General features: G+C 40.4%; 1 protein-coding gene across 5 annotated transcripts in view; it reads left to right on the top strand.

Moving 5' to 3' along the window:
* Nucleotides 1–16,034, top strand: part of LOC126457873 (E3 ubiquitin-protein ligase RNF13) — a 118,304-nt gene extending 102,270 nt beyond the window's left edge. For all 5 annotated transcript variants that reach the window (XM_050094540.1, XM_050094539.1, XM_050094538.1 and 2 more), the window contains 2 exons: nucleotides 2,530–2,824; nucleotides 14,039–16,034. In XM_050094540.1, coding sequence (XP_049950497.1) covers nucleotides 2,530–2,824; nucleotides 14,039–14,145 — 402 coding nt within the window. In that variant the 3' untranslated portion in view covers nucleotides 14,146–16,034. The remainder of the gene's footprint in view (nucleotides 1–2,529; nucleotides 2,825–14,038) is intronic.
* The last annotated feature ends 141 nt before the right edge of the window (nucleotides 16,035–16,175 follow it).

The raw sequence follows: 16,175 nt of genomic DNA on the forward strand, positions 1-16,175 counted from the left end.
CACCATTGCAGGTGCTCCTGTCTGTGATGCAGCATCAAGGGCAACCGCAGCCATGGTCTCCGAGCTTGATAGTCTCTGCTGCTGTAAACGTCGTCGAACTGTTCATGCAGATGGTTGTTGTCTTGCAGACATCCCCATCTGTTGACTCAGCGATCGAGACGTGGCTGCACGATCCGTTACAGCCATGCGGATAAGATGCCTGTCATCTCGACTGCTAGTGATACGAGGCCGTTGGGATCCAGCAAGGCGTTCCGTATTCCCCCCCTGAACTCACCGATTCCATATTCTGCTAACAGTCATTGGGTCTCGACCAACGCGAGCAGCAATGTCGCGATACAATAAACCGCAATCGCGATAGGCTACAATCCGACCTTTATCAAAGTCGGAAACGTGATGGTACGCATTTCTCCTCCTTACATGAGGCATCACAACAATGTTCCACCAGGCTACGCCGGTCAGCTGCTGTTTGTGTATGACAAATCGCTTGGAAACTTTCCTCATGTCAGCACGTTGTAGGTGTCGCCACCGGTGCCAACCTTGTGTGAATGCTGTGAAAAGCTAATTATTTGCATATCACAGCATCTTCTTCCTGTAGGTTTAATTTCACGTCTGTAGCATGTCATCTTCATGGTGTAGCAATTTTAATGGCCAGTAGTGTATTAATCAGTCGTTTGAGGAAGGATATTTACCAGATGTGTTAAAATATACTGAAATAAGACCATTGTTCTAGAAAGGCTCACCAGATGACATGGGAAATTAGCATCCTATTTCCCTGCTGCCAGTTTTTGGTAAGGTGAATGATTGTTGCAAAACATCTTGAAAACATTCTTATAGAAAAAGATATTTTAGTTAAAAATCAATTTGGATTTCTAAAGGGAGAAAATATAATAAATGCTACTGTGGAATTCACTGAAAAGATAAGCTCTGCTTTAGACAAGGGTAAAAAGTTCACAGGTATTTTTTGTGATTTGGCCAAAGCTTTTGACTCTGTCAATCACTTACTACTTCTACGCATGTTAGAGAGATGGATCATGGACAGGGCATTACAGTGGTTAAAATCTTATTTGCCAGAAAGAAAACAGGAAGTTATTCTAAATTAAAATGGAAAAAAATCATTCTCGGACTGGTAAAAGGTTTGTACAGGGGTCCGACAAGGCTCAATTTTAGGACCTTATCTTTTTCTGCTGTACATAAATGATTTACCTTTAAGCATTGAAGTTCACTGCGTTTTATATGCAGATGACACCTCAGTTTTAATTGAAAATGACAATTTAGAGCAAATTCATGATACTGTGGAAAATATAATGGGAAACCTAGAATTATGGTTTCAGCAAAATTGATTAAAACTCAATGTCACAAAAACACAGTTAGTGCATTTCATTGTTGAAACATCATCAGAATCTCCCATAAAAATAGTGCGTGGCAATCACGAAATGACTGAAGCAAGTTATGTAAAATTTTTAGGTCTAAATCTTGACAAAGATTTCAATTGGAAGGCACATGTAGACTTCTTAGCAAACAAACTAAATAGCCTAGTTTGTGCGATGAATGTCTTATCTGGTTCCACACTCATGGAAACCAGGAAGATAGTCTACCACTGATACTTTGAGACTATAATTTGATACAGAATAATTTTCTGTGGAAACTCTATGAACAGCGCAAGATCACTTACACTTCAAAAGAGAATCATAAGAAATGTGTTTAGTCGAAAAAAGAACATCATGTCGCCGATTATTTAAAAAATTAAAAGTACTAACCATTCCTTCTCTGTACATCTATAAATTTTTTATTTTCATTTATAAAAATCAAAACTCACTCGACAATTTTCATTTCAACTACAATTCAGTACTCATCACAGACACAGTTTCAAACTTCCTTGTCATAATTTGAAACTTTATGCTCAAACGTCATTGTACATGGGATTAAAAATTTACAATCACACAAATCTTTTAAATGTGGGGTTTGACCCACTAAAAAGATTGTTATTTAATACACTAGTGGAAAAAATGTTATTCAGTTGAAGAATTTATGCAGGACAGTTTGGCAATTTGAAAAGAAAGGAAACATCTCTAAAAATTCAGAAATGCCTGCTTAAATAGTTAATTATTATAACCTTTTATTTTTTAAGTAATTTGATGTGTCTCTAGTACAAAAATCTTTGATTTGTAACTTATGTTATGAGACGAATAAACTACATTCTACACATGACCTGAATGAGGGTCATCTTAATTTCTGTCTGACTAAGCATTATAGTAGTAGCAAAAGAAATCCCACACACAATTACATTACTGTTGTCTCTGGAATAAACAGAGGATGTACAGAGACTATTGGTAACATTTTTGCTGTTTTGCTTACCCCCTTCCCCCCCTCCTCCCTCCTGAGACACACACACGCACACACGCACACACACACACACACACACACACACACACACACTTTGGGGGAGGGGAGGGGGAGCAAGACAGAGCAATTAATGATGGAATGATGTCAAACATGAATGTATTTATATGATAATTTTATTAATTTCAGGGGAGCAGCATCACAGGTGGAAGTACAAATCGTGTTGAACAGAATGATTCGGCTGCAGATCTGTCACGGTCTGCACCAGCAGCTTCTTTACCCCGAGGAATTGCACGTCACATTGGTAGACGACGCAGACTCTTTCACTCAGTGCAGCCTGAAGTGGCACATCAGCGGCTCCAGCCACAGCAAGATTCAGAATCTGTAACCTCAGAGTCCTCTTCTGCTTCAACAGAAACCTCATCTGATTACTGGGACAGTTTGTATGCGTCAGCCGAAGCTCCAGATGAGGCACAACAGCAAGGTAATGTGATGTTTTGTGAGAGAGGTAAGTAAACATTGGATTCTAATCTGATGCTCTATTTGTTCCTGTCAAAACTGTTTTATAGCCCCTTTTAAAAAAAGAGGACAGACTAATAATTTGAAAATGAATGGGGTAAAATTTTATAAATTTCTGCATATACTAGAATAATAAACTCCAGGTTAAAGATCACAGGTGATCTTACGATGAGGACATGGGTGTCTTTGGAAAAATTTGAAAAATGAAGATAACATTTTTGCTTCAACAAATATCACAGCATAACATGAAGAATACAATTCATCTGTATGCCCCATCTGTTTGCAAAATCAATTGGCAGCTTTCTAAAGCCAAATGGAGGCTCCACTCTTCATTGGCAACCTTTGACGAACAACATTACTGCAGCAGTGATGATCAGATAGAGTACCTTACAAATGTTATTCCTACTGGTGTAGAATGTCCCATCCCTTGAACTTCTTAGTACTGTGACATGGCCCAGTCCCCTGATGGACTGACGAATGCCTCGATGCAGGCTCGCTCGTGGAGACTTGCACTCTGTCTTTGAATGCCATCCCACGAAGGAGAACTGTATTTGTGTTATAAACAGTTGCTCTCAATGTTGTTGCTTTATCAGAGATAGCAAAAAATCTAGCGGGATCTCTCTTACTAATTCTTTTAACAGTTTTACTCCCTCTTCTGTTGTTGGAGGTACTCTACTATTTCTTTCTGGAAGCAAAGTATTTCTTCTGATTCCTGGATTGACTATAACAAATGGTGTCATCATGCACCCTATCGATATTTCCAGCACCTTGGGTCGATACTTTGCAGAGATAGCGAACCCCACCACCCATTACCATCTTGCCTTCCTCCTTCATAAACGAGAGGAGGCGGCTCCGGAGAAATCTCCAAGAATTGCAAATGCTACAAAACCATTTTTACAGTGAGAGAGCTCAAACATGCTCTCACCCTGTCATAGTCCTTCTCTCCAGTGCTGAACGATATTCACATTGAGATATTGCAGCACTTGACAGGAAGCACTTTCTCCTTCATACATATAATTGCATTTGGACGGATGGCATGTTTCCCAGACATTGGCTTGAGGCCACTGTAATCCCTGTATCCAAGCCCGTTAAGGTCAGACATCTTCCATCCAGCTAGTACCCAATTTCCCTCAATAGCTGTGTCTGCAAGGTGATCAAACACATGATAAATGATCAACTGATATGGTGGCTTGAGTCTCAGAATTTGCTATCAAATGTACAATGTGGATTTCGTAAGCACCACTCTCCAGTTGATCATCTCATCACTCTGTCAACCCATATTATGAACAATTTTCTGCAGAAATACCAAGCTGTAGCCGTGGTTTTTAATTGACCTTTCTATATTCAGAAAAATTTACAGCAAATTGCTGGCAATTTAAAATCTGTCAAGCAATTGCACAGTGGAATGTTGTTGGTAAAGATGCTGCTGGTAAGCAACCTCCAGAAAGTTCAGTCCCTCAGAGAATATGCAATTGTAACTGAGCTACACAGCACTTTAAACTTCAGCAGAGGTGTTGGGACATACAGAGATCTGGTGAACATCCTCAAAGAACAACTGATGGTTAAGTGAGCTCAAGAAGGCGTTGTTGGTGCACAGAATATCACAAAAATGGTGGATGGGGATTAGTAAAATCTGAATCCTTTATCCTCGCATTAAATAGTATGGAACTCCCAGAGCATATCAAGGCAGGTTTACCTCATTTAAGTGTGTGGCCCTACATCCCCAACTGAACTGTTTTAAATGCCAGCACTTTGAGCACAGCAGTTTAGGATCTAAGGGAGAAGCCACTTGCAGTAAATGTGATAAGACCACCCGTGAATGGGTCGTTTGTTCATCTCCTTTGAAGTGCGTGAATTGCTCTGGGCATCACCCTGTCTGTAGTTGAATCTCAGCATGTACCTTAAAGAACGGAAGATATGAGTACTTAAAACTATGAAGCACATCCCATGTGGTGAGGCCAAAAAGACGTATTAGGCCATGCAGCTCCCCACATTAACTACCTCCTTTGCTCCAGCTCTTAAAAAGCCTGTTCTGAAAGTCGATGCTTGATACACAAATGGAGGTTGCTGGTGTCAGCACTACTACTTGTATTTGTCAACACACTTCTGCTGCTGCATTTATTTAAAAGCTTGTACCTCTCCTCCCGCCTCCCCAAAACATCACAAAAGTCTGTGGCTGCTGGTACTGCAGGGTTCCCTACCCTTCAATTGATTCAGTCTGTTCCACTGTCAAATACTGCTACTACCACTGCCATGGTTGTGGCTCTGAAGACTCCTCAGGCCAAAAAATCAAAGACCAAGTGTCAGCTGCTGGTGGAGACAGAAAACAGTCTTATGATGTCAATGTCCCTGTCTGTGAGGTCTCTCTTGATTCATCTTCACAGCTGATGGACCTTGATGTCAACCTGGGCACTCATCTCACCCCAAGGCTATCTCTTCATCCATTTCAGGATCCATTACGGGGTGGAAAGATAGGGTGAAAGTGTTACCCTTGTAATAAATGGCTCCCACACTACAGTGGAACATTAATCATCAATGGGTTCAGGACACACATGGAAGAATTGAAACTCCTAGCACAGGAGCTTCCTCTCTGCCTGTGTTTGCAGGAAATGTGTTTTTAAAGCATCTGAGGCCTCTGTGCTAAGAGGCTATGTCCTCCATTGCAAGCATGATCTGTCTGGGGACAGGGCGAAGAGAGGGGTCACTTTGTTTTTCAATAATACACACCACTCCTATGCTGTCCCTGTAGGTACTGAGATGCAAGCAGTTTCAGTTGAAATTCTTGTGTGTCAGAGGATCACTGTTTGCTCACTTTATTTACTTCCATAAGTTGCGACAGATTCTGAGGCTCTCACAGATGTTATAGGACAGCTCCCCAACCATTTCTCTTACTTGGAGACTTCAATTATCATCATGTATTGTAGTGTTCAACCTCTGCTTGCCCTTGGGGTTAGATTTTGGAGAGCACATGATGTCTCTCGAGCTGTGTATCCCCAGCACGAGTGTTCACATGTCTTTGTGCCACTACTGGAATATCCTCAGCCATTGAGCTCTTTTCCTGCTCTGTTCAGGGGAAAGTCGCTGATAACCTTCATTCTGAAGACCACTTCCCACTCTGGATTCACCTACTGGTGAAGCTCTCCCTAAAAATATGCAGCCATGGATGGATGATCAGCAGAGCAAGCTGGTTCTTTTTCAGCCAGCTGGCAGTGTTAAAATGTCACAACAGCATCCAGAAGTAGGTGGACCACATCACATGAATGATCCACTATACCACTGACATCTCCATCCTGAAGCCCTCCCGTCATTTTCAAAGGCAAGCTGTCCCTTGGTGGACTGATAAGTGCCATTCAGTAATCTGCGTCAGGCATGTGGCTCTGCAATTGTTCAAGTGCCATACAATGTCAGAAAACCTTGCGGCCTTTCAGTTGGCGAGGGACAAGGCTCACCATCAAGGTGAGCAAGAAAAGGTTATGGCAAGTGTTCCTGGGTCCTGTCAACTTGTTCTACACCTGAGTGATTCCCCGTAAAGGCAGTTGATTACCTCTTGTCTCCAAACGACACCTGGAGAAATGGCACAGACAATGACAGAACATTTGGCACTGACTACTGCCACTGCTAGCAAGATCCAGTGCTCCGTTGTTACCATACCACTGAGGAGAGGGTTGAGTTGAACTTCTGTTCCACCAATTCAGAGTCCTGGAACTGCCCATTCTCCATGTGGACTCTGGATTTGGCACTGTCTTCCACTCATTTTACAGTACCCAGTCATGACCAAATGTGTTACGTCATGCTGTAGAACTTGCAAAGAGTGTCAAAGGAAATTCTCTTACAAAGTTTTAATTTGATATGGCTGACAGGCCAATTTCCTGAGTCATGGTGAGAGGCAATCTTGGTACCTCTCGTCAAATCAAGAAAGGACCAAATGTTTCCCAGCAGTTACCGGAGCGTCACCTAAATGAGCTGTATAGGAAAGACTTCAGTGTATTGTCAGTTGTCGTCCTGTCTGGATATTAAAGGACAGGCAGCTACTTAGCCACTCACAGTGTGGATTCAGGAAATATTGGTCAACTGTTGACAACCTGACTCTGCTAGAGGTGGAAATCACCAGGCTTTCCTGCATAAAAAGCATTGTCTGGGGGTATTTTTTGACATCAGTATGGTGTACAACACTACTTTGAGGCACAATATTCTCAGTCAGCTACACAAATGGGGCTTTCTTGGTCAACTCCCCATCTTCATTTGATCCCTCCTCTGAAAACATCTTTTAGATACAGAGTCTATGATATGCGATAAGATAGTTTTGTCCAGGAAAATGGTGTTAATCCAGAGCAGTGTTTTAAGTGCCACACTTTTTTCTATAGCCATTAGCTGTGTAACGTCCACAATATGGAGCCCTGTCCAATATTCCTTATTTGTGGATGATTTTGCATTCTTCTGCTTTTCCTCCAATACTGCAGCAGCAAGTCATTAGCTGCAACTTACGGTGAATAGGTTGGAGGAATTGACTACAAACACCGGTTTTATATTTTCTGCAAGAAGTATGTTCATTTTAATCTTGTCATTGTTGTTTTAATTCACCTGACTTGCATATGTGGAACACCATTGACGCTTTTAAAAACTGTGAGGTTTCTGGGCCACATTTTTTACTCTAGACTGTTGTGGTTACTACACCTAAAAGACCTGAGGCCAAGTGCCCAGAAGGCACTGAACATCTTGAAGTGTCTAAGCCACAGGTCCTGGGGAATGGACAGGGCACATCTGCTGCAGTTTATAGGACCTTTGTGCAGTTGTGGCTGACTGTGGTGCACAGTGTGTGGGTCAGTGAGGCCTTCTCACCTGAAGATCGTTGATGCTGCACACCATGAGGGGATCAGGCTGGCCGCAGGCACTTACAAGACCAGCCCCATACCTAGTCTCTGTGCTAAGACTGGTGAATGGCCGCTTACCATCCATCGGCAACTCATGATTTTGCTTCAGGCATTAAGTTCCAAGCTATTCCAACTTCCCCAGCATACCATACCATTGCTTGGCCAGCTATGGAGTGCCTCTCTACTGATCGTCCACAGGCAATGAGGCTGTTTGGGATCTGTGCAGAGTGTATGTGGTCCCTTGGTGTGTGGCACGTACGGGCTCATATCTGGTTACTACAGAGACCCAGGGAGGTTTTAGATTTAGTGCAGTATAGGGTGATTGATCTCCTCTTTATGTTTTTAATTCAATATTTTCTGACATTTTAAATGAGCGCCACAACTTTGTAGCTGTATTCACGGATGGGTCTAAACAGATGGATTCCATTGGCTGCTCTGTTGTTTTCCCTGACTGTGTTCTTAAGATTCAGTTGCCTCCAGATTTCAGTGTCTTCGATGCTGAATTATCTGCGATCCCGAGAGTCTGAATTATCTACGATCCTGAGGGTGCTGTAGCAGATGAGATGTGCCGTGCCTGCTAGATTCCTCATGTGTTCTAACTCCGTGAGTGCCCTTCACTTTCTGCAATGCGTGTATCCAGCCGATAAAGTAGTAACGATATTCAGAATGCCCCTCTGTACTTACAGAGGCAAGGGAAAAGAGGTATGTTTCTGCTGGGTGGGCTGGGCATACGGATATTGTGGGGAATGAAAGGCCATATGTAGCAGCCAAGGAGATGTTTTGTGACTTTCAGTTAGTTGAGTGTGCCATCCCCCTGCACAGTATTGCCTCACTGTTAAAGTACAGTGTCATGCGTCAGTAGGAAGAAGAGTTTCTGGAAGTGACAGACAATAAATTGTGTCTAGTAAAGTGTGTACCTACTTCCAGGCACGCAGGCAGGATTAGGTCCTCCTTACTCATCTTCGAATAAGCCACAGTCCTGTGACACACACTTCTTGCTCCGGCAAGAGGACTCTCCAGTTGTGGCGCTTATAATGTATGGATTACTGTGCACCACATTTTACTAGACTGTATTCTCTTTTGAGACCAGAGGGTTGTGGCAGATTTGCTGACACTTCTGCCCTCTACTTTGACATTCATCCAAATGTTGTTAGAACTTTAAGATTTGTAATATGTCCAATTTGTTCTGTAAAATTCTAGGGTGATGTTCTGAATGTATTAACAGTGTGACTAGGTCACGCTTTTTTTAAAAACTGGTTAGACAGTCATATTTCCCTGTGCTGTTTATTTTAGCTCCTCTGTCATTTACATTATGTTTTAATCCCAAGTTTAGCTTTGTTACCCTTTCTCCATTGTCTTATGATGTGAGAGATGGAGTGATTGTGTATGTAAGCACGAGTGAGATGGGGGTGAGTGAGGTTTACTCCTCACAATGTTTAAAAATTTTTAGCCCTTTTACACACACACACACACACACACACACACACACACACACACACACACACACACACAGAGAGAGAGAGAGAGAGAGAGAGAGAGAGAGAGAGAGAGAGAGAGAGGGGGGGGGGGGGGGGGGGCAGGAAGAATTGCATTTCATGGTGGAAAGGTATGGAACAGGGTCAGTGACTGATGTCTGTCTGTTGTCATGTGGCAGTGTGTCATACTGCAAAAGCTGTCTGAAGGCTGGTTGATGTTTGATGCCCCAGATAGTTGGCATGCAGAATCAGTAGTATGGAAGTGGCTGCTTCTGCTTAGTCGCTGAACTGGCAAGGATTTCTACTGGCGGTGATGGCCAGATTCCTGGTGCTGTGTCTTGGCACCGGCTGTGTCTTACCACATTACAGTAAAAGTGTAAAACACCTGTCTAACGTGGTTACACTCTGTATACTGCAATTGTTTTTATACTGCTAACTGTTGTGTTAGTGAAGTGCGTGTGGGAACAGAGACTTGGTGAAAGTTAGTGATTGTAGTCTAGCCACATCACATACGGCATTCAGGAACATGTTTTGTAATATTCCAAAGAACCTAACTGCTATTGTCAAAGACTTCTGAGTTCTTATTTAAACAGCATATAAAGTTCCGTTCACCTCTGCAGGCGTAAATGCAGTCATGATAAAAACACAGTAACAGGCAATGGTCAAAGAATGTGTCTAGAATTTGATGCTTTACAGTCTGACCACAGTACTGTATGCATGCAGTACATGCAGTGACATTCTTAAAAGAATATATGGAACTGCATACATTGTTCTTCACCCAGAAGAAATTCGTGATAAAAATTGAGAATATTGCTTGGAGTATGATGAGAGTGATGTCCGTACATAAACTGTACTGTCAGATTAGAATAAAAATAAGGGAGGATATAGTTATAAACATCTTTTTATACACTGATAATATTTCTGTTATACAAAAAAGAGAAAGTGCCTTTCAGTGGTATGTTTAAAAATTAGAACAGATCAAAAAAGAGTACAACCTAGAAATATTAGATCCCAGGTATAATATGACAGCTTTCGCAGCTAAATACTCTACTTGATCAGTTATTATTACCCACAACACTATCTTTGAACAGATGTCTCACTCTTGTTAGTGAGGGACTGACAGCAGTTACGACTAGGTCAGAGGTGGAGAAATAAAAGTACTGGTCTTTGAATGTGTATGTGGGATCATCATCAGAACACTATTGTGGTACTGATTCTGACATGGGAGTGTTACAGGACATGTAAACTACCCAGACAGTGAGAATAACTTTGCTAAGAAACTTCAAAGGATGCTCTTGATTTGATGAATGACTAATCATAAGTACAGAATTAATTCTTAAAACTGGAACAAAAATAAAAGAAAATTGAAAGATCATACCAGCAGAATTGATGAGAGGACCTCACACAGTGAAACAGGAGTACAGATCTCTTAAGCACCACAAGACATTGGGAAGAATGGGAGCACCTTCTGGATGAAGCCAGAACATACATTTTGTTTACATGTTGAAGTGAAGAAGAAACTGTGGAAGTTGTCTCCAGGAGGAAGCTATGATGCAGTCATTGTCAGATAGACTGACCTAATGTGATGTTCCTAACAATAATGTTCAACATAATCCTCATCTGCAGTTTCCCCTACTGTATAACACTGTGTTTTTCATTTTGATTGTAGTTTGTCTCTTATATTAAAAAAAAGAATTTGCTAAATATGAATATACACTAGCAATAGGTGATATTTGAAATTACATGTGATAGAACCAGTCACAGAGTATTATTCACATGACCTCATAATGACATAAGAGATATTATTCTACCACTTTAGTAATATATAAAATGAAAAATCTTTGTAAATTTGGATATAAATCCAAATACTTTTTCTGCAAGTGTTGGCTCTGTTGCTCGATCAAGTTTATGAGGTCACTAGCTAATTTACTCTCAGTTGCTTCCACCAGAGAAAGCAGTTATTACTCACAAACGAATAGAGCAATCTCCATTTTGAGTTTCGAGGGAAAAAACATCCATATTAAACACAAGGTCATTAATAACAATTTCAAGATGGCTAATAAATGCAGGAGGACAATGTATGTATAGTAAGAGCCTGTATGTATCAAACAACCAGTTTCAGGCACATGACATCCCCAACTGGAAGGGGAGGACAGTATGTAAATCTAGGCTAGCCCAGATAATAACCTTCCCCCTTGCAGAAGGAGAATTTTGCATTACAAATAGGTAGCAGTAAACCAAATGAGCAAAATTGTAGGCATGGCTCAGTCAGCCTGCTAAGTATTCAGCCTAATGTAATTCACTACCACTTCACATATTTTTTTGCTTTACACCAACTACTTGCCCACAAGTAAGGTATGTTTAGATTAAGATGCCCATGTTGTCTGTCATAAAGCACAACATGAAGAGAGTGAAGACTTCTTAGTTCTACAGTACATATATATCATCTTGGACACTGAGCAAAAAGAACTGGACAAAGTCAGTGGTTTCTTGACTGAACTTTTTGTATCTAAAAGCTGAGCATATTCTTTTGAATGATTAGAGTACGATTAGTCAGCAAATTGTCTTCAGCCAGTAAATACAATAAAAATCAGAATTTGAAAGCATAGCCAGTGAAACTTGAGTTCCCTCCACACGTATGAAATGTTCAAACAGTTGAGGCCCAGATGCAACCAGAACACGTTGCAGGGAAACTTAAACTCTCAGTAGGTGGTACTACGCCAACAAAAAATCATAATATGGCATATGCAAAAAAAATACAAAACGCCCGCACGTGCCCACCAACGTGCACGTGTACACACACACACACACACACACACACACACACACACACACACACACACACCATAAATAACTAATGCTACCACACAACCAAAGGAAGTAGTACTGATCCCCCTGTTGTTTGATCAGGGAGAGAGCAAAATTTACATGACAACCTCTACCTCTATTTATTAGGTCACTTGCTAGTTTATTCTCAATTGCATTGTGAATAACATAATCCCAAGTGCTGGAAGTGTCTTCCAGAATCTCTTTGTTGTTACATTCCATAGGATTATTGGTACCAAGGTAATGTTCTTCAACAGCAGATTTTTTTTCAGCTGTGCATGTGGTGCGTATGCGTTTTACACCAACCCTCCTTGATCCTGATAGTTTGACCAATGTACGACATGCCACAACTACAAGGGGTGTGGTAGGTGCCCACCTTATGCAAACCAAGATCATCCTCTACAGACCCTAAATGGAGCCTAATGTTAGGTAATGGTAAAAAAAAACACACTTCACATCAGGTTTCCACAGAATAAAACCAACTGTAAAATGGCTGTAGACTTAAGTGCCACCTCATTATTTTCATCACTCACCTGATCGACAGTTGTTCTATAGCACAACATGTCTGATTTGTCTTTCAGTATAACCATTCTGGCAAAGGTGACTGTGAGGTGGGCTAACTCAGTAGGCAGATTTCCTAGGTTTGAAATGACTTATGTTCTGTAAACCAATGTATCGTGTTGAGCCAGATAGTTAAAACTAACAGTCAACTTGCAAATCTGCTTGAGTTGGCTTTCTATAAATGGCATGCACTAATATATCACCAACCTCAATCTTGACCAACACGTCAGGAAAGGAAGGCACTCACCCCCTTCCACCTCCTTAGTGAAGTGATATTTGGGTAGATTGAAACCATAAATACTAAAAAGCCATTTAAATTCTTGTTGCCATGAGGCCAAACAACAAAAATTTTATCCCTATATCTAAAAAAGCATACACGTTTCAGTGCCATCTATTCCATCACACATCTTGAACTCTTCCGTAAACAAATTGGCAGTAATAGGGGACAAAGGGCTCCCGATGGCTGTGTGGTTACCCTAGTTTTGTGTGTGTGTGTGTGTGTGGGGGGGGGGGGGGGGGGCTCTGCAGCTTGTGTTCTAGTGGTTAGCTGGTTAGCATTCCTGACTGGGTTGAACATTTTCTTCAATCAGGCACTAGAAGTTTATGTTGTCCTAATCGTTTTATCCCATCTTCATTGGCCCACAAGTCATCAAAATGGTGTCAAGTAGAGGACCTGCACCTAGCAACTGAACAGCTCCAGATGGAGTCTCCCATCCAGCAATGCCATATGATCATTTTTTGAGTTTTGTCTTTCTGCACATGCCACATTATGGTCCTTGGCCAGCAGAGCCCCACCTACCAAGGGTTTAAATTTCCTTGTGCAACACTCACACATTGCATTTGTGCCTTGAAATATTGGCTGATGTCAAAGATGGCCCCCAGCAATGTTCCCGTAAGTTACTTGAACACAGTCAGTGAAAATTCACAAGATTAAACACAATGTAAAGAAGTTTCATTGAGAGTAAAATCAGGAGTTGGATGAGAGCAAGAGAAAAATAGGAAGTTTCTTTTTAACAGGGAAATAAATTTCTCAGAGAGAGCTGCTCCAGAGAGAAAGAGATTCTCCCTCCAAACTTAACATACAGATTCTTTTCCTCTGCTTTCAATCCTCTACCTCTGGATGAAGGACAAAGCTACGAGATTTCTTAATCTGCATCTACACCTCCGTATATATGTTAGTATGAGACAAAGTGTACTTCTCATATAACTGTTACACTCCTCACCTGGTCATACTCAACCCATCAAGCCATTTTCCAAGATGTTGACCTCCATCTCTGTCGATATCAAACCTACTAACCACCAGCAAAACATCTACTTTTTTGCACTCTTCCTATTTACTAATCATTTTATTTTGAAGTACAGTACCCACATTATAATTCTGTCCATTGTCTTTGCAATTATCTTTTTGTTACTTTTACCTTCCATATACTTACTTGTGTGTTGCAGGACCAACTGCAGTGCCAGCAGTTTCAGGAGAACATTCCATAAATGGTGATGGCCAAGTCCACAGCCCTGCAAGTGGTAACAGCAGGACACACGATGTTGTGGTGTGAGAATTGTTGTTCAGTAAGGGTTGATGCGTATGTAACAAGGGCACTTCCCAAGTGCATTGCAGCAGGTGCTTAGCAGAGCTGCATGCTCCTAGAAATATTCTTGTATTATTCTCTCAGATTCTGTATTATCAACATATTTCTTCCCTGTACCACTTCTCCTACCCCCGTGATGTTACAAAGATGTCAAGCTTTTGTAGGTTCTGCATGAAATTAAAAGTTCACACACAAACTACTTCCACTTTTGTGGTCTTTGCAGGGTCTGCTGTTCCTTGTGAGCATGAATATTTTCTATCAAGGAGCTGTTGCATTCTCATAGATCACGTGAATGATATATTATTAAGTTGATAAGCTACTGAAGATTTGTTTAAAATGTGGCTCATGTTCGGAAAAAAACTTAGTGTTTCACACTATGGTTAAAAAAATCACTTTACAGCCACAATCACTGTTGTGGGCTACAAACAAAGTATTTTATATAACATCCATAACTAATTTATAGCTTTTGTAGTAACCTTGACAAGCAAGGTGTTATGTGTTTGGAGTATTTCTTGGGAATAATGCATTTTCATGTAGGGGTAAAGTGAAAAATGTAGATATTAATGTGTTAATTTACTTATTTCTTTAGTCATATAAAACTTATGTGATGATGTTTGGTAGTGATCTGACAATGCCTCATGGAAGCAAGATAATTTTTAAAAGTGAAAATGTATTTAACTTAATATATGGCCTATAATTAGTGTAAAAAAGCTAAATATTCTAAATATATTATCAGTAGGTGGGGAGGCAAAAATGAATGTTTGCTTGAAGCTGCTTTTATTGTTCTCACTATTGAAAGAGAATTTTTTTTTAAATTTTAGATGCACACTCATAACATTTTCCTTAATATTACCATTTATGCCGCCATCAGTTTCTGTGGTCCATTAGAAGAAGCATTATCATCAAACTTTTTTCAAAGCATTGTTATTGTTAATTGATGGACGTAGCATAGTGACAACATTTGTGCTTGTAATTAAGTAACTGCATAGTACTGGTTCACTTTCAGCACCAGATTTTATTTCGTATTATGAGTCCATCGCTCCTCTCACAATGGAGTCCATGCTACAAATATACTTTTGTTACTAAGTAACTAAATTATGAATGATTTGGCAGTGATAGCTACAATCACACTTTTAAGGGTTTTTCCCCTCCCTTAATGCCCTCTGATGAGAGGACGACTTAAATTTTAAAAGCTGTATTTTAATTATCTGTGAACAATTTGTAGATGATGCAATTTAGGTTAAGTTCTTCCATCTTCAACATGTGTTACATTTTCAGCTAAAAATATCAGTTAACTGAGATAGTGGATCATTTCTGAGTTATGAAAAAAATTAATTGAATATTCATCGCTTTATGGAAACTGTATATCGTGTGTAAAGAGCCCTTGTAACCACTGGTGTTTATTTTACACATGGTGCTACTACATTTGTCTGTCTTTGTATAACCCATGTTACATATATACGTGTGTGTGTGTGTGTGTGTGTGTGTGTGTGTGTGTGTGTGTGTGTGTGTGTGTGTGGAGAGAGAGTGAGAGTGTGAGAGAGTCATCATTCGTACCTTTTTATAATTGTAAACCATAAATTGTGGGAACTGCTTTTAATGGTGTCTGTAGTTTCCTTGCAAACTGAGCTGTGTAATCACCTAATTGCAGCTACGGTCAGTATACAAAATATATGCAGGATTATGTACCTTTAAGAAATTCGTTTTTAAAATGAGCAGTAAAACTTCAGTACACTAAATCTGAATGAGACTGTGATATTATTGTTGCCATAACATGTAAGAAATATGTAAAGTGTTGTTATTTATTGTAAAAAGATTTTATAGTTCTGCAAAATAAAATATTTTTGTTTCACCAACATTTTTGCACCCTGCATTGCACTTTTTCTGATTTAACTCATTAGGTTTGATGGGACAGTATGAGCCTAAACTATGTGACTGCGGATTGAGTCACTATATAGTTCACAGGAATGTGACAGAAAAATTTAAAACCAAAAGTG

The sequence above is a fragment of the Schistocerca serialis genome, chromosome 2 (genome assembly GCF_023864345.2).
Source record: "Schistocerca serialis cubense isolate TAMUIC-IGC-003099 chromosome 2, iqSchSeri2.2, whole genome shotgun sequence".
Taxonomy (NCBI): domain Eukaryota; kingdom Metazoa; phylum Arthropoda; class Insecta; order Orthoptera; family Acrididae; genus Schistocerca; species Schistocerca serialis.